Source organism: Ranitomeya imitator, chromosome 2 (genome assembly GCF_032444005.1).
Source record: "Ranitomeya imitator isolate aRanImi1 chromosome 2, aRanImi1.pri, whole genome shotgun sequence".
In the NCBI taxonomy this organism is placed as follows: Eukaryota; Metazoa; Chordata; class Amphibia; order Anura; family Dendrobatidae; genus Ranitomeya; species Ranitomeya imitator.
The window spans coordinates 772,542,071-772,561,139 of NC_091283.1; the positions used below are offsets into that span (position 1 = coordinate 772,542,071).

Below are 19,069 nucleotides of genomic sequence, written 5' to 3' on the forward strand. Positions count from 1 at the left end.
CCTGAAGCCCCGTGCAGCAGAGCACTCGATCTGCGCACGCGCGGCCCCAGGAAGATGGCCGCCCCCACCGACGAAAGGGATGACAGCGCAGATCGCGCGCTGCTTGTTCACCACTACGCCACCAACGTAAAGCTGAGGAAGAACCAGCGATGTCACCACGCCCTCCCGACCTGACCAGCCTGATTGACAGGCGAAAACGGCGACTTTGGTAAGTTATTTCTCAGCATACATGGGGAATCGGGGTACACTACATACACTATAGGAACACACAGCGCAGGCCCTATTTAACAGTATTTATAGCTCAATCTCAAAAAACGGGGTGACAGGTTCCCTTTAAGTGTTCCGGTCTGGAGGAGAAGTTAAGTCAGTCTGGAGCAGACAGTGAGGAGCAGACAGTGGGGCCGTGCAGCCAGGACTGAGCTGCAGCTCCAGGAAAGGAAGTGAACCCGAAGGGTTGATTGTAGTGAAGCATCAGAGGAAAGAAGCACAGGAGCAGGAAAGGGGCTCAGAGGGGAACTGTGACCGGGCACCCTCTGAGCCGAAGCGCAGGAACCAGGAGCCCGAGGCTGTGTTGTACTCCAGGTCGCACGGCAGAACAGGAGGGCATAAGAGTTTATGTTATTAGCCCACACGCACACCTGAAGGTGCAGCAGTACACTAGGAGCCCATGTCGTGATAGAGACCCTATAAAAAGGCTCACAATGCCCATCATACAGTATAATCGGTCCTTACACCCCGGTGTAGTGGTATAATCAGTCCTGGCACCTCTCTGTAGTGGTATAATCGGTTCTTACTCCCCTCTGTAGTGGTATAATCGGTCCTTACTCCCCTCTGTAGTGGTACAATCGGTCCTTACTCCCCTCTGTAGTGGTACAATCGGTCCTTACGCCCCTCTGTAGTGGTACAATCGGTCCTTACGCCCCTCTGTAGTGGTACAATCGGTCCTTACGCCCCTCTGTAGTGGTACAATCGGTCCTTACGCCTCTCTGTAGTGGTATAATCGGTCCTTACTCCCCTCTGTAGTGGTATAATCGGTCCTTACTCCCCTCTGTAGTGGTATAATCGGTCCTTACTCCCCTCTGTAGTGGTATAATCGGTCCCTACACCCCGGTGTAGTGGTATAATCGGTCCTTACTCCCCTCTGTAGTGGTATAATCGGTCCCTACACCCCGGTGTAGTGGTATAATCGGTCCTTACTCCCCTCTGTAGTGGTATAATCGGTCCCTACACCCCGGTGTAGTGGTATAATCGGTCCTTACTCCCCTCTGTAGTGGTATAATCGGTCCCTACACCCCGGTGTAGTGGTATAATCGGTCCTTACTCCCCTCTGTAGTGGTATAATCGGTCCCTACACCCCGGTGTAGTGGTATAATCGGTCCTTACTCCCCTCTGTAGTGGTATAATCGGTCCCTACACCCCGGTGTAGTGGTATAATCGGACCTGGCACCCCCGGTACAGCAGCACACCGCCGGCCGCACTCCCTGCTCCCGGTCCCGCCGCCAGTGACTGACTGCCTGCCCTCCCCCCTGTCAGGAGGAGGCGGGTCATGACGTCACTCCTCGCTGCCGCACTGGCGGTTACATTCGGGCACTGAGACCGGGGGACATGACCCCTCCGCGGTCACCGGACACACACCGCCCAGCGTGGGATTATTAGCGGAAGGTGCCGCGGAGAGCAGAGGCGGGGCGGCCGCTGCCAGCGCTCCCGGTGCTGCCTCCTCCCGGGCTTCTCCTCGCAGTGATGGGAGATCATGCGCAGCCTGCAGCGGCCTCGGCTCCGCACATACAGAACGGATTCCATCCGCCGGGCGCCCCCTCACTGCTCAGTAACGGAGAGAGCAGCGAGCATGGAGCCGGGCACCAGCGATCTCCCCCAGATCCCCTGCACCAAGGCTCCCCGGCCAAGAAGAGCAGGATCCGGAGAAGGCTGGACTCGGGCAGGAGGAGCAGACCCCGTAAGTGGCCGCAGTGGGGTCCTCTGCTCGCCGGGCATTCACTGTCCGGTTGGTCGGGCGATGTGTGAGCGATCACTCAGGATCCGACTCACGAGCCCTTGTAGTGGGTAGTGATGATTGGGCTGAGAACCCAATGATGGTGCTGACGAGAGCTACATCTATGGGGCCAAAATGATGGCACCCAGTAACTGTCATGTGGGATCACTACTGGGGAAACATGGATAGGGGGCTATGGACCCCCAATGAATAGCTGCAGTTGGGACATGGGGGTGATTTGAGATGAATAACTCCCCCCTTCCCCACTGAAAAGATACTAAACTTCCCAAAATATTACCCAGGATATAAGTATGGGGCTCACTGGGTATGACATGGCGGCCACATATCCCCCCATATTATGTAGCGGGGGGATTCCTGCACTCAGCACCAGAGAGGCACAAAGCGAAAACACAATACATCTAGTGCTTGGCACAAACACTACTTTTTGGGAGGCATTTATGTCACAATTCTGAAACCTTATGAAGAAGTAAAGCTGTCAGTAAAGGAACTCTGAGCAGCATGATGTAGGGACAGAGACCCTAATTCCAGTGATGTGTCACTTCCTGGGCTTCTTGCTGCAATTATGATTATCTACTGCAGATCTACCAGTTCTCTAAATGCTGAGCTCTGTATATCCCTGCCCACACATCTGAATGGCAACTTTTTGCCTATGCACAGTGTACACCTAAAGCTGCCAATCAATGGCAGGGTTGGGGTTTTACAGAGCTCGTGAATATGGAGGACTACACGGAAGTAGGTTTGCTAGTCCTCTAGTGATCATCTGCAGATAAAACAGTGATTTTGTCAAAACTAAACTTCGAAGCCCAGTAAGTGGCTCATCGCTGGAATCAGGATCTCTGCCTCTACATCATGCTGCCCTGAGACTAGGTGAAACAACAACAGCAGAGGTGAAAGATCACCAGTAATTACTGCACAAGTATAGATAGTCACTAAAGCAAAATCTACAGTATATACCTATTGCAAAACAGTGAATACACCAAATCAAAGAAATATATAAAAAATGTAATTTTATTAAGTTATGATATTAAAATATAAGTAACAGTTAAAACCACTTGAGGATGGAGAGAAACCAAATGGCAAAATATAAGGAGACCACTTGCACAGAGATAGTAATGAAGGGTATAGTGACTAAATAGCATAATAATAAGGAAATACTTCCACACAGCCAATTATATGTGAAAAATGTAAAAACCATCATAAACATTAACATGATAAAGTCGGCATAAAGAGAAAGGAAGTGACAAAGAACGATATATCCCAGTAGTCAGTACCCTGTGGCGCCCAAGACCCCAACGTACGTTTCGCCTAGTGGCTTTCTCATACTCCTAAGCCACTAAGTGAAACGTATGTATATCATTCTTTGTCACTTCCTTTCTCTTTATGCCGACTTTACCATGTTAATGTTTATGATGGTTTTTACATTTTTCACATATAATTGGCTGTGTGGAAGTATTTCCTTATTATTATGTTAGTCACTATACCCTTCATTACTATCTCTGTGCAGGTGGTCTCCTTATATTTTGCCATTTGGTTTCTCTCTATCCTCAAGTGGTTTTAACTGTTTGTTATATTTTAATATTCTAACTGAATAAAATTACATTTTTATTTGACTTGGTGTATTCACCGTTTTGGAGTAGGTATATACAGTCATGGTCAAAAGTATTGACACCCCTGCAATTCTGTCAGATAATACTCATTTTCTTCCTGAAAATGATTGCTATCACAAATTCTTTGGTATTATTATCTTCATTTAATTTGTCTTAAATGGAAAAACACAAAAGAGAATGAAGCAAAAAGCAAAACATTGATCATTTCACACAAAACTCCAAAAATGGGCCAGACAAAAGTATTGGCCTAATACTTGGTTGCACAACCTTTAGCCAAAATAACTGCGACCAACCGCTTCCGGTAACCATCAATGAGTTTCTTACAATGCTCTGCTGGAATTTTAGACCATTCTTCTTTGGCAAACTGCTCCAGGTCCCTGATATTTGAAGGGTGCCTTCTCCAAACTGCCATTTTTAGATCTCTCCACAGGTGTTCTATGGGATTCAGGTCTGGACTCATTGCTGGCCACCTTAGAAGTCTCCAGTGCTTTCTCTCAAACCATTTTCTAGTGCTTTTTGAAGTGTGTTTTGGGTCATTGTCCGGCTGGAAGACCCATGACCTCTGAGGGAGACCCAGCTTTCTCACACTGGGCCCTACATTATGCTGCAAAATTTGTTGGTAGTCTTCAGACTTCATAATGCCATGCACACGGTCAAGCAGTCCAGTGCCAGAGGCAGCAAAGCAACCCCAAAACATCAGGGAACCTCCGCCATGTTTGACTGTAGGGACCGTGTTCTTTTCTTTGAATGCCTCTTTTTTTTCTCCTGTAAACTCTATGTTGATGCATTTGCCCAAAAAGCTCTACTTTTGTCTCATCTGACCAGAGAACATTCTTCCAAAATGTTTTAGGCTTTTTAGGTAAGTTTTGGCAAACTCCAGACTGGCTTTTTTATGTCTCGGGGTAAGAAGTGGGGTCTTCCTGGGTCTCCTACCATACAGTCCCTTTTCATACAGATGCCGACGGATAGTACGGGTTGACACTGTTGTACCCTCGGACTGCAGGGCAGCTTGAACTTGTTTGGATGTTAGTCGAGGTTCTTTATCCAACATCCGCACAATCTTGCGTTGAAATCTCTTGTCAATTTTTCTTTTCCGTCTACATCTAGGGAGGTTAGCCACAGCGCCATGGGCTTTAAACTTCTTGATGACACTGCGCACGGTAGACACAGGAACATTCAGGTCTTTGGAGATGGACTTGTAGCCTTGAGATTGCTCGTGCTTCCTCACAATTTGGTTTCTCAAGTCCTCAGACAGTTCTTTGGTCTTCTTTCTTTTCTCCATGCTCAATGTGGTACACACAAGGACACAGGACAGAGGTTGAGTCAACTTTAATATATGTCAACTGGCTGCAAGTGTGATTTAGTTATTGCCAACACCTGTTAGGTGCCACAGGTAAGTTACAGGTGCTGTTAATTACACAAATTAGAGAAGCATCACATGATTTTTCGAACAGTGCCAATACTTTTGTCCACCCCCTTTTTTATGTTTGGTATGGAATTATATCCAATTTGGCTTTAGGAAAATTCTTTTTGTGTTTTTTCATTTAAGACAAATTAAATGAAGATAATAATACCAAAGAATTTGTGTTTGCAATCATTTTCAGGAAGAAACTGAGTATTATCTGACAGAATTGCAGGGGTGTCAATATTTTTGGCCATGACTGTACTGTAGGTTTTGCTTTAGTGAATATCCAAGTGGTCGCCTTATATTTTGTCATTTGGTTTCTCTCCATCCTCATGTGGTTTTGTTTATTATATGTTAATACGATGATCTGAGATTAGGTGGCAAAACCCTGGGGGCAGAGTCCCTGTAATCGGGGCGGTTGTAGGTTTACATTCAGCAGATCTGCAGAAATGGGGCTGGATTTCCGCAAGCTTCATTCCGATGGATTTACAAGGATAGGAATCTGCAGTTTATCTTCCCATACTTATGGAGGCCTCTCTGTTATTTTAGTTTTTCTCGTCTTTTGGTTGCTAGTTTTGACTTTTTACCTCTCCCTTTTTTGGGTTCTTATGTCTTTATTTCATTAGTACATTTACGCACGTGATGACACCAAATATGTTTTTTTTTTTTTTAAATAAATTGACAGCAGCATCTAAAAGCTTCACTGCTGTGATCGGAGCTAGGTTTGATCACATTAGCTCGGGTGCTAGCATCTCTATAAGGGCTCATAATCTCATGCGAGAAACTGATGAGTCTCGCACGTCAATACCCAGTACTCAGGAGCGGAGCGTGTGACTACATGTATTCCTATGCGGCCACATGCTCTGATCTGAGTGCCAGGTGCAGTGCCGGGTATTGACGTGTGACACTCATCAGAGTTTCTCGCATGTGAGTATGAGCCCTTAGGCCACAGTCAATATTTGGTCAGTAATTTACATCAGTATGCCAAAACCAGGAGTGGAACAATCAGAGGAAAAGTATAATAGAAACATATGCACCACTTCTGGATTTATCACCTATTCCTGTTTTTGGCTTACAAATACTGATGGAAAATACTGAACGTGTGAACGTGGCCTAAGGCCACAGTCAGGCGCCCAGCCGTATAAATCGGACGAGATTGGTCCGCAGTGCACGGACTGGCCGGTAACAGCTGGATGTTTGTCTATGCAGCTGTCAGGAGAGTCGCGGGCCTTCCATGCATTGCAGACTGACCTCGGCGCAATATAGTCGCCTGACTGCAGCTTTACACAGACTACACCGGCGCTGTACGACGCAGACTCGGCTTCATCCATGCAGTGACATGTTACAGCAGGTGTCACCAATTGACGTTTGGGCAGAGTGGGCCCTTTAAGAGCTGTGGGCCATGGACATGGGGCCAACTGGCACATGCCATGCAATTCCACAGCAGGGTCTCCATGCTTGACATGCAGATTTTGCAGAAATCCATCCAATGCTGCAGGTACCATCCCATTCACATGTCTGATGAGGATTTTCCGTGGCAGGAGGATACATAAAAAGATGTCAGAAGCAAATAATCTGATCACAGCTGACTGAAAGTTCTGCTTCGGTCGTATCTGATCTCATCCTAGCTCTGGCTGAGGCTGCCGGATCTCCCATCCCCATGACATCAGGCTCTGTGCACACATGACGGGAATGATGCGGGTCTCCGGCATCGCCCCCTGCAGGGCTGGCACCAGGCGCTGGCTGCGGGGGATTGGTGAGACAGCAGTCAGTAGACGGCTTCAAATCAATGCCGAGTTAAATGCCTGCTCCGCTCAGCCAATCACGAGAGCGGAAACGCAAACACACCCACTGATACCACGGGAGGCCGGTCTGCGATCAGCCAATCAGGAGGCGGGAAGCATGGCTATTGTGATTGCATGCTGGATCCCGGGCGCTCGGTCCAACAGGAGACATTTCGCAATTTATGTGCAGCAAGGAAATATGTGACCTTGTTCCTAGTAAATCCAGACGAGACTGTGCGGGGATGCGAGCGGCGGAGTGACAGGACTGCTGCTTACTGACTCTGCCCCCCACTGCCTGATAATGAAGCTTATTGACGAAAAGAAGCATTGTAAGTATGAGAATGGCGGAGACCCCTGAGCCCAGATGTGGCTGATACTGAATGATGACGTCATAGGTGCGCCTGATGTGCTGGATCAGCTGTGCGACATCTCCATAAAAGTCGCACTGTGTGGCATAGATGTGTATATGAATTACAGTGCAAAAAGGTCTCCAGTACAAGTAAGAAGAATGGATAGAAATAGCAATCCCTTTAAGACTCATAAATAGACGGGTGTAGCTGGTAGGATACTTCTGTTACTCTTTACTTGCATCTATTTATGGATCTTAAAGGGATTGATTTTTCTCCCCCAAATTCCTTACATTTAGTAGTGTAACTAAAGGCAATCCATTATTTACCTGCTTCGCCCCCACCTTTCCAGCACTGCCACATAAGGGTTGTTTTATTTGAGCCCATTTTCTGCAGTTAGGCTCCTTTTTAATTCTTTGTTTGGTGTTATTAAAGGAATTTGAAACTCATCAGGGACACAGAACAGTGCGATTGTCAGGAAAACTATGTGGATTGTGATATCCTATATAACTCATACAGGAAGAGTTGTCATGGGGATAAGCGCTTCTTCTGGGCAGTCTGTGCCCCTGGCATCACGTGTGGGAGAAGTAGGTTTGCAGTAAGTTTGCCTCTGTGCCTAGTGCAGAACTCTCGGATGGGTAGTCCTGACTTGGGATTCAGGAATTGCATTTTGTGCAATTTCCTAATATATCTCTGTGTAAAGAAGAAGTTGTAGGGAAGTCAGCATTTTCCTTGCCGCCATACAGTACTCTGTCTATATTGGGCAGCAGGGTGGCTCAGTGGTTAGCACTGCAGTCTAGCGGCTCTGGGGTCCTGGGTTTAAATCCCACCAAGGACAACATCTGCAAGGAGTTTGTATGTTCTCCCCGTGTTTGCGTGGTTACCTCCAGATTCTCCGGTTTCCGTCCACATACCGATAGGGAATCTAGATTGTGGGCACCAATGGGGACAGTGCTGATTATGTCTAATGCGCTACGGAATATGATAGCGCTATATAAGCAATGCATAATAAATAAGTGCCCCTTGTGCAAACTATAGATCACCAGAAATGGTGATCTATACAGTGTTGGCGATCTCCGATTGTGATCACATCACTGCTGCTCTCTCGATTCTTTTTGATGATATTCTATTAGGGAAGAGAGTGGAGCACAATTACCTAATATATCGGGGTGGGGAACGATAAAACCCCTCTAGGTTTAGTTTCACACTTGTGCAATAGTAGAGCATTTTTTGCATCTGTATAAGGCTTATGGTGGAGCGTCCCGACCTGACGAGGATGTACTGACCCCAACCGACGGCAGCAGAATGTCATATAATGCTATGGCTTCAGAAATGATCTTATGTGTGACAGAGGTAACATCTACTTGAGATGGAAACATGAGATTAGAAGAAATCTCATCCATGAGCTGGAATACTATGCAGATTGGCATGTTAATTTCTGTTCTGCATTTTATCCGTCATTTGTATATTATGCAGTGAAATCCGTGCTGAATTATTCCACAATTTCAAAGCAAGAACTGCTTGTTCTACTTGTGGATTCTGAAACGGATTGTCTGTTTCCTCCGTTGTGGACATGATCTGATATCCAGAATTGTCAGGGCAGAAGTTGTTGCTGTCCTTGGCCTATGGGTGGGAGGCACGCGAGGCGCCTACTGGAGCACCAAGTTTTTCTGGTTTGGTCGGGATGTTAGCGCAGTATAGGAGGCTGTAGGTCGTCATGTCCTGTTGACTTGTTTAGCATTGTTAAAAGGATTAAGAAGATGCAATTACTTTCACAGCTTGTGTTTTTTTTTTTTTTTATTGAGGTAACTAAAGGTTACACAATGCACAACATATCTACATTTGTATGGGGTGAGGACAAAGGGTATAGGGCAAATAGGCCCGGGGCGCTCCCAGTAAGTCACTATCATACAATCAATAGAAGGGTTGCTTTAGGAAATTCAATAAAATGAAATGTCACTTTATTTCCCGTCTGGCAGGATATTGAATATTTAGGCCACGTTCACACGTTCAGTATTTGGTCAGTATTTTACCTCAGTATTTGTAAGACAAAACCAGTAGCAGGTGATAAATCCAGAAATGGTGACGTTTTTCTATTATACTTTCCCTCTGATTGTTCCTCACCTCATTTTGGCTTACAAATACTGAGGTAAAAACTCGCCAAATTCTGAACGTGTGGCCTAGGATGCTCTCACATTGTGTCCAGGCGCCCGTTCAATGTCTCCTTTAGGGCTTGCATCCAAACCGCCTCAAAGCGGGATTCAAACGTATGCGCCGACGGGGCCATAGACTGTAATGTTGCTGGTAGAGGAAACGTGCTCTCCGCCGTGCATAATTTTCGGACGTATACGCCCACTGGAGGCGAAAAACCCAGATGTAGTAGACTGTGTCTGAGTGTCCCCTCCAGTAGTCGACAGCGCACATTCACTCTGTCAGCACCATTATAGTCTATGGCCCCATCGGCACATATGCCGAAACCCGTTTTGTGAGGTGCCTGAACGCTATGTGAAAGCACCCATAGGCTATGTGCTGTGCAGATGGCATTTTTTTTTAAGGTGGTTAAAAACAAGTTTTTCAAGTGTAAAGACTTCACGAAATTCTTTGAAGAGTTTTTCATTTTCTGAAGCGGCTTTGTAGATTTTTTTTTTTTATTTTTCAGCCTTCTGGTTGGACATGAATTGTTTGGAGTGGATTTCATAAGGAAAGAAGGAAACATGCATTTTTTTTTTTTTTTTTTTACCAAGCCAAAAGGCAGGGAGGTGGGGTGCTTAATACACCAATTTATATGACAAGAAAAAGTGGCTTCACCATAGAAATGAATAGGAAAAGTCTTTCAAGCATTTTTTTAAAGGGAATATGTCACCTACTTTTTCGTAAATAAGCTTCGGCCACCGCCATCAGGGGCTTATCTACAGCATTCTGTAATGCTGTAGATAAGTCCCCCTCACCTGGGGGGGGGGGCGGTCCGGTCCGATGGGCGTCGTGGTCCGGGTCCAGCGCCTCCCATCTTCATTCGTTGACGTCCTCTTCCTTCTGTTGCGGCTCCGGCGCAGGCGTACTGATTTGCCCTGTTGAGGGCAGAGTAAAGTACTGCAGTGCGCAGGCGCTGGGCCTCTCTGACCTTTCCCAGCGCCAGCGCACTGCAGTACTTTGCTCTGCCCACAACAGGGAATAGAATTATGCCTGCGCAGAAGCCGCGACAGAAGCAAGGAAGAGGACGTCATCGCATGAAGATGGGAGGCGCCGGACCTGCGTCACCCATCGCACCGGACCGCCCTCCCAGGTGAGTATAGTCTAACTTGTTTTTCTTATCTTTCAGGATACATCGGGGGGGATGGGGGGAACGGGGCATTCTGCAATGCTGTAGATAAGCCCCTAATGGCAGTGGCCACAGCTTATATACGAAAAAGTAGGTGACAGATTCCCTTTAATCGACTTTTCAGGCAATTTTTAGAGTGAAACTGAACAAAAAAAAAAGCTAAGTTCACACACAGCATTTTTTTTTTTTTACAGAAAAGAAGCTGCGTTTGAGGGTATGTGCACATGTCAGGATTTCTGGCAGAAATTTTTCCGATAAATCACCAAAAAAGAATACCTTCACATACAGCCAATAAAATCCACATAGTCTTTATTAAACATTAAAATTTTCCTGACCAAAACCGGACATTTCTGCCAGAAATCTGCATGCGTTTTTGATGCGTTTTTTTTGCGTTTTTTTCCAAATGCATAGAATAGCGGGAAAAACCGCAAAATTAATGAACATGCTGCTTTTTTACCGCGATGCGTTTTTTTCGCGGAAAAAAATGCATCATGTGCACAAAAATTGCAGAATGCATTCTAAATGATAGGATGCATAATGTATGCGTTTTTAATGAGTTTTTATAGCGAAAAAAAACACGAAAAAACCTGAACGTGTGCACATACCCTTACAGTACCAGCGAAAACACTGTAAAAAAAAAAAAAAAAAGTGGCAAGCATGTTTTGTTTTTTCACCTGCATTTTTGGTGAATAATACTAACATTATTAAACATGTACTGTAGACAAGTCACATGTATTTTACACTAAAGAAACTTGGCAAAAACGCAGAAAAATCTGACTTTTCAACACAATGTTTTTACTGCGAAGAGAGCAGGTCTTGGCTGCAGAAAGAATGCTGCATGTGAACATAGTCTTAAGGTATCCCTTACATCTGAAAATCAGCAGCTAAAATTGTTGTTGATTTTGTTGCAGAAATGCTCCCATTCACCCTACGTAGGGTAAATTATGACCTCTGCAGCATAAATTGACTTGCTGTAAACATTAAGGGTATGTGCACACGTTGCGGATTTGGCTGCGGATCTGTAGCAGTTTTCCATGCGTTCTACAGTACCATGTAAACCTATGGAAAACCAAATCCGCTGTGCACACGCTGCAGAAAAAAATTCCACGCAGTGGTTTATTTTACGCAGCATGTCAATTCTTTGTGCGGAATCCGCAGCGTTTTTACACCTATTCCATTTATAGGAATCCGCAGGCGAAATCCTCACAAAATCTGCAGGTAAAAATCCGCAATGGAATCCGCAACGTGTGCACATACCGTAAGGCCTCATTCACACGTCAGCTTCTTTTGGTAAGTGTTTAGCAAAAATCAGGAGTTGGAACCTGTGAGAAAAAAAAAAACTACCGTAGTTAAAAGCAATGGATCTGTTCTGTGTTTTTTTTGGAACCACTTCTGGTTTTCACTTTAAAATACCAATGAAACACTGACAAGAAAAACTGATGCTTGAGATTTAGGCCTAATTCACACATCAGTCAGTTTATGCTGCAGATCCCAACAGCCTGTGAAGGAGATTTTGTGAAATGCAAGGTGCCAATAATGTAATAAACTAGATTTTCCGCCTGGAAGATCCGCTGTGTATGTGCTCCATGGGAATGTATCCTTAGGCTATGTGCACACGCTGCGGATTTTGCTGCGGAACCGCAGCAGTTTTCCATGAGGTGTACAGTACCATGTAAACCTATGGAAAACAAAATCCGCAGTGCACATGCTGCAGACAAAATGCGCGGAAACGCTGCGGTTTATATTCCGCAGTATGTCAGTTCTTTGTGTGGCTTCCGCTGCGGTTTACACCTGCTCCTCAATAGGAATCCGCAGGTGTAAAACCGCAGGTGGAATCTGCATAAAACCCGCTGTAATTCCGCAGTAAATCTGCAGTGCGGATTTACCAAAATCAGTGCGGAAACATCCGCACACCATTCCACTGCGTGTGCACATAGCCTAACTACTTGGTTCTCTCATCAGATTACAGTTGATCACTGAGGGTCTAAGCAGGGAACTTGGTGGACGTATGTATATGGGAATGGATATATATACGGTATATACAGTTAGGGCCAGAAATATTTGGACAGTGACACAATTTTCGCGAGTTGGGCTCTGCATGCCACCACATTGGATTCGAAATGAAACCTCTACAACAGAATTCAAGTGCAGATTGTAACGTTTAATTTGAAGGGTTGAACAAAAATATCTGATAGAAAATGTAGGAATTGTACACATTTCTTTACAAACACTCCACATTTTAGGAGGTCAAAAGTAATTGGACAAATAAACATAACCCAAACAAAATATTTTTATTTTCAATATTTTGTTGCAAATCCTTTGGAGGCAATCACTGCCTTAAGTCTGGAACCCATGGACATCACCAAACGCTGGGTTTCCTCCTTCTTAATGCTTTGCCAGGCCTTTACAGCCGCAGCCTTCAGGTCTTGCTTGTTTGTGGGTCTTTCCGTCTTAAGTCTGGATTTGAGCAAGTGAAATGCATGCTCAATTGGGTTTAGATCTGGAGATTGACTTGGCCATTGCAGAATGTTCCACTTTTTGGCACTCATGAACTCCTGGGTAGCTTTGGCTGTATGCTTGGGGTCATTGTCCATCTGTACTATGAAGCGCCGTCCAATCAACTTTGCAGCATTTGGCTGAATCTGGGCTGAAAGTATATCCCGGTACACTTCAGAATTCATCCGGCTACTCTTGTCTGCTCTTATGTCATCAATAAACACAAGTGACCCAGTGCCATTGAAAGCCATGCATGCCCATGCCATCACGTTGCCTCCACCATGTTTTACAGAGGATGTGGTGTGCCTTGGATCATGTGCCGTTCCCTTTCTTCTCCAAACTTTTTTCTTCCTATCATTCTGGTACAGGTTGATCTTTGTCTCATCTGTCCATAGAATACTTTTCCAGAACTGAGCTGGCTTCTTGAGGTGTTTTTCTGCAAATTTAACTCTTGCCTGTCTATTTTTGGTATTGATGAATGGTTTGCATCTAGATGTGAACCCTTTGTATTTACTGTCATGGAGTCTTCTCTTTACTGTTGACTTAGAGACAGATACACCTACTTCACTGAGAGTGTTCTGGACTTCAGTTGATGTTGTGAACGGGCTCTTCTTCACCAAATTAAGTATGCGGCGATCATCCACCACTGTTGTCATCCGTGGACGCCCAGGCCTTTTTGAGTTCCCAAGCTCACCAGTCAATTCCTTTTTTCTCAGAATGTACCCAACTGTTGATTTTGCTACTCCAAGCATGTCTGCTATCTCTCTGATGGATTTTTTCTTTTTTTTCAGCCTCAGGATGTTCTGCTTCACCTCAATTGAGAGTTCCTTTGACCGCATGTTGTCTGCTCACAGCAACAGCTTCCAAATGCAAAACCACACACCTGGAATCCACCCCTGACCTTTTAACTACTTCATTGATTACAGGTTAACGAGGGAGACGCCTTCAGAGTTAATTGCAGCCCTTAGTCCATTGTCCAATTACTTTTGGTCCCTTGAAAAAGAGGACGCTATGCATTACAGAGCTATGATTCCTAAACCCTTTCTCCGATTTGGATGTGGAAACTATCATATTGCAGCTGGGAGTGTGCATTTTCAGCCCATATTACATATATAATTTTATTTCTGAACATGTTTTTGTAAACAGCTAAAATAACAAAACTTGTGTCACTGTCCAAATATTTCTGGCCCTAACTGTATATTATTTGTATTGGAATTCGTCCCTTTACGTATGAAGTAACATTCACATGCAGCGCTGCAGGATATTTCACATTTTCTACCTTTGCCCTTCATATACAATGTGCAGAATGCAGGCTGCTGCTTACAGCGGCCTGACCTCCTACAATAACATATTGGTGGGTTTTAATTTTAAGGTGACATATATCATAGTGAAATGTTGACCCCTTAACTAAAGCTGATGTGAGTTGCAGGTTTTTCATATTCGCCCCGTTCACCCCTTCTGTTTTATTTCTAGTTGCCTATGAGTTGCTCAGATATAATGGCCGTCCCATTCCACGTGAGTACATGGCCCTCCTCTAATCTCTCCACTTTGGACTTTAATTCGTAATTATTAGAGAATGATAAGTGTTACATAATTGTACCATAATCCCTGCAATCAGACATTTATTTTTCCTCCTCGTCATGTGCTTTTGTAAAATGAAAAAAAAAAAGGCTGTGTAGCCAATAGGTAACGAATATGTTAGGAAACGGCATAAATGGCAATTCCCAAGTTTCTGTGTATTTTTGAACAATGTCCCTTGCCAGGCATAAGTATATGGTCTTACACGTCTGGACTACTGGGATTTCCGGCCAAATGTCTTTACAGCGCATTCAGTTGTGCTTCTTATTACAGAGATGTGTCCTAGAAACAATATTTAGGCCACCTTCAGTATTTGATGAGTTTTTTTTACAATAGTATTTGTAAGCCAAATCCAGGAGAGAAACAATCAGAGGAATAGTATAATAGAAACACATGCACACCTTCTGTATTTATCACCCACTTCAGGTTTTGGTTTACAAATACTACTGTAAAATACTGACCAAATACCGAATGTGATTCGCCCAAAAGTCACAACAGCCCCATGACTAGCTAGGTAATCACCAAAGCCCCTATCGATTAACCCAGACCTCATAGCAGTTCCCCTGAGTCTAACCCAGTCCTCATAGCAGTTCCCCTGAGGCTAACCCAGTCCTCACAGCAGTTCCCCTGAGGCTAACCCAGTCCTCACAGCAGTTCCCCTGAGGCTAACCCAGTCCTCATAGCAGTTCCCCTGAGGCTAACCCAGTCCTCACAGCAGTTCCCCTGAGGCTAACCCAGTCCTCATAGCAGTTCCCCTGAGGCTAACCCAGTCCTCATAGCAGTTCCCCTGAGGCTAACCCAGTCCTCAGCAGTTCCCCTGAGGCTAACCCAGTCCACATCGCAGTTCCCCTGAGGCTATTCCAGTCCTCATAGCAGTTCCCCTGAGGCTAACCCAGTCCTCATAGCAGTTCCCCTGGGGCTAACCCAGTCCTCATAGCAGTTCCCCTGGGGCTAACCCAGTCCTCATAGCAGTTCCCCTGATGCTAACCCAGTCCTCATAGCAATTCCCCTGATGCTAACCCAGTCCTCATAGCAGTTCCCCTGAGGCTAACCCAGTCCTCATAGCAGTTCCCCTGAGGCTAACCCAGTCCTCACAGCAGTTCCCCTGAGGCTAACCCAGTCCTCACAGCAGTTCCCCTGAGGCTAACCCAGTCCTCACAGCAGTTCCCCTGAGGCTAACCCAGTCCTCACAGCAGTTCCCCTGAGGCTAACCCAGTCCTCACAGCAGTTCCCCTGAGGCTAACCCAGTCCTCATAGCAGTTCCCCTGAGGCTAACCCAGTCCTCATAGCAGTTCCCCTGAGGCTAACCCAGTCCTCAGCAGTTCCCCTGAGGCTAACCCAGTCCTCATAGCAGTTCCCCTGAGGCTAACCCAGTCTTCATAGCAGTTCCCCTGATGCTAACCCAGTCCTCATAGCAGTTCCCCTGAGGCTAACCCAGTCCTCATAGCAGTTCCCCTGAGGCTAATCCAGTCCTCATAGCAGTTCCCCTGAGGCTATCCCAGTCCTCATAGCAGTTCCCCTGAGGCTAACCCAGTCCTCATAGCAGTTCCCCTGAGGCTATTCCAGTCCTCATAGCAGTTCCCCTGAGGCTATTCCAGTCCACATAGCAGTTCCCCTGAGGCTATTCCAGTCCACATAGCAGTTCCCCTGAGGCTATTCCAGTCCTCATAGCAGTTCCCCTGAGGCTATTCCAGTCCTCATAGCAGTTCCCCTGATGCTAACCCAGTCCTCATAGCAGTTCCCCTGAGGCTAACCCAGTCCTCATAGCAGTTCCCCTGAGGCTAACCCAGTCCTCATAGCAGTTCCCCTGAGGCTAACCCAGTCCTCATAGCAGTTCCCCTGAGGCTATCCCAGTCCTCATAGCAGTTCCCCTGAGGCTAACCCAGTCCTCATAGCAGTTCCCCTGAGGCTATTCCAGTCCTCATAGCAGTTCCCCTGAGGCTATTCCAGTCCACATAGCAGTTCCCCTGAGGCTATTCCAGTCCACATAGCAGTTCCCCTGAGGCTATTCCAGTCCTCATAGCAGTTCCCCTGATGCTAACCCAGTCCTCATAGCAGTTCCCCTGAGGCTAACCCAGTCCTCATAGCAGTTCCCCTGAGGCTAACCCAGTCCTCATAGCAGTTCCCCTGAGGCTAACCCAGTCCTCATAGCAGTTCCCCTGAGGCTAACCCAGTCCTCATAGCAGTTCCCCTGAGGCTAACCCAGTCCTCACAGCAGAGCCCCTCAGGCCATCTTGGTAGTGACAGCAGCGAACTGTGACAATCTCGGTAGTGACAGCAGCTCCCCTGAGGCCATCTCGGCAGTGACAGCAGCTCCCCTGAGGCCATCTCGGCAGTGACAGCAGCTCCCCTGAGGCCATCTCGGCAGTGACAGCAGCTCCCCTGAGGCCATCTCGGCAGTGACTGCAGGGTCCCTGAGGCCAGCTCGGTAGTCATAGAATCATAGAATGGTAGAGTTGGAAGGGACCTCCTGGGTCCAAACCCCTGCTCAAAGCAGGATTCACTAAATCATCCCAGACATGTGTCTGTCCAGCCTCTAAAGACTTCCATTGAAGGAGACTCGCCACCTCTCGTGGCAGCCTGTTCCATTCATTGGTCACCCTCACTGTCAAAAAGTTTTTTAAAATATCTAATCTGTGTCTCCTCCCATTCAGTTTCATCCCATTGCTTCTAGTCTTTCCTTATGCAAATGAGAATAAAGATTATATTCCTACAATGTGACAGCCCTTGAGATATTTGTAGACAGCTATTAAGTCTCCTCTCAGTCTTCTTTTTTGCAAGCTAAACATTCCAAAATCCTGTAACCGTTCCTCATAGAACATGGTTTGCAGACCGGTCACCATTCTGGTCGCTCTTCTCTGAACTTGCTCCAGTTTATTGATGTCTTTTTTAAAATGTGCCCAAAACAGGACACAGTATTCCAGATGAGGTTTGACCAAAGAGGAGTAGAGGGCAATAATGACTTCACATGATCTAGCCTGTATGCTTCTGTTAATATATCCCAGAATTGTATTTGCCTTAGTTGCTGCTGCATCACACTGTTGACTCATGTTCAGTCTGTGATCTATTAGTATACCCAAGTCTTTTTCACATGTTCTGTTGCTTAGCCCTATTCCTCCCATTCTGTATATGCTTTTTTCATTTTTATTGCCCAGATGTAGTACTTTGAATTTTTCCGTTAAAAACCATTCTGTTAGTTGCTGCCCACTGCTCCAGTTTATTTATATCTTTTTGAATCCTCCCTCTTCAGCACCCATGAGACCAACTCGGTAGTCACAGCAGCTCCCCTGAGGCCAACTCGGGAGTCACAGCAGTGCTCCTAAGACCAACTCGTTAGTCACAGCAGCCCCCCTGAGACCAGCTCGGGAGTCTCAGCAGCGCCCCTGAGACCAACTCGGTAGTCACAGCAGCACCCCTGAGACCAACTCGGTAGTCACAGCAGGGCCCCTGAGACCAACTCGGTAGTCACAGCAGGACCCCTGAGACCAACTCGGTAGTCACAGCAGGGCCCCTGAGACCAACTCGGTAGTCACAGCAGCGCCCCTGAGACCAACTCGGTAGTCACAGCAGCGCCCCTGAGACCAACTCGGTAGTCACAGCAGCGCCCCTGAGACCAACTCGGTAGTCACAGCAGCGCCCCTGAGACCAACTCGGTAGTCACAGCAGCGCCCCTGAGACCAACTCGGTAGTCACAGCAGCGCCCCTGAGACCAACTCGGTAGTCACAGCAGCGCCCCTGAGACCAGCTCGGTAGTCACCGCAGCGCCCCTGAGACCAGCTCGGGAGTCACAGCAATGCCCCTGAGACCAGCTCGGGAGTCACAGCAGCGCCCCTGAGACCAGCTCGGGAGTCACAGCAGCGCCCCTGAGACCAGCTCGGGAGTCACAGCAGCGCCCCTGAGACCAGCTCGGGAGTCACAGCAGCGCCCCTGAGACCAGCTCGGGAGTCACAGCAGCGCCCCTGAGACCAGCTCGGGAGTCACAGCAGCGCCCCTGAGACCAGCTCGGGAGTCACAGCAGCGCCCCTGAGACCAGCTCGGGAGTCACAGCACCTCTCACAGGGCTGATACAAGGGGACATCATTGTCAGGTTATGACTGCCATTCTGGGCTCTTTATGTGGCTTAGCTGCTTCTGCTTAGCAAGATGGTTCTTGATGACTACATTCAGCTCTATGAATTCAGCTCTGAAGTATCTAACCACTGAATGCATGAATGTGAGAGACTGTTTCCAAGGCTAAGTTTAGTATTTACCTGGGGAGCGGGCTTTCTCCAGGCAGATCTGTTGTAGGTGCAGTATATACCTTTCTCTCAAATGAATACAGTGCAGAATGTAGAGTTGTCAGGTTCACGGGCTGACACGTGAAGAGGAAAGTCATGCAGTTTACTCAAGAAAGAACTCGGTGACCTCCATATTTATGTGCATCATTATTGTTTATGTATGAGTAGTAATTATAGCCTTATAGCACCATGATACACAGGTACCTTTCACTCCTTTATTTCTGTGGGTTTTACTCCACATTTTGC

General features: G+C 46.6%; 1 protein-coding gene across 5 annotated transcripts in view; it reads left to right on the forward strand.

Annotated features, from left to right (window-relative positions):
* Positions 1-1,275: 1,275 nt before the first annotated feature.
* PANK1 (pantothenate kinase 1) overlaps positions 1,276-19,069 on the forward strand; it is a 67,974-nt gene continuing 50,180 nt past the window's right edge. Inside the window, exons 1-2 of one of the 5 annotated variants that reach the window (XM_069753485.1) lie at positions 1,597-1,954; positions 14,443-14,484. In XM_069753485.1, coding sequence (XP_069609586.1) covers positions 1,741-1,954; positions 14,443-14,484 — 256 coding nt within the window. In that variant the 5' untranslated portion in view covers positions 1,597-1,740. Of the gene's footprint in view, positions 1,955-6,913; positions 7,137-10,496; positions 10,564-14,442; positions 14,485-19,069 lie in introns of those variants that run through there. The other 4 variants (XM_069753488.1, XM_069753487.1, XM_069753486.1 and 1 more) reach the window with 4 other exon arrangements.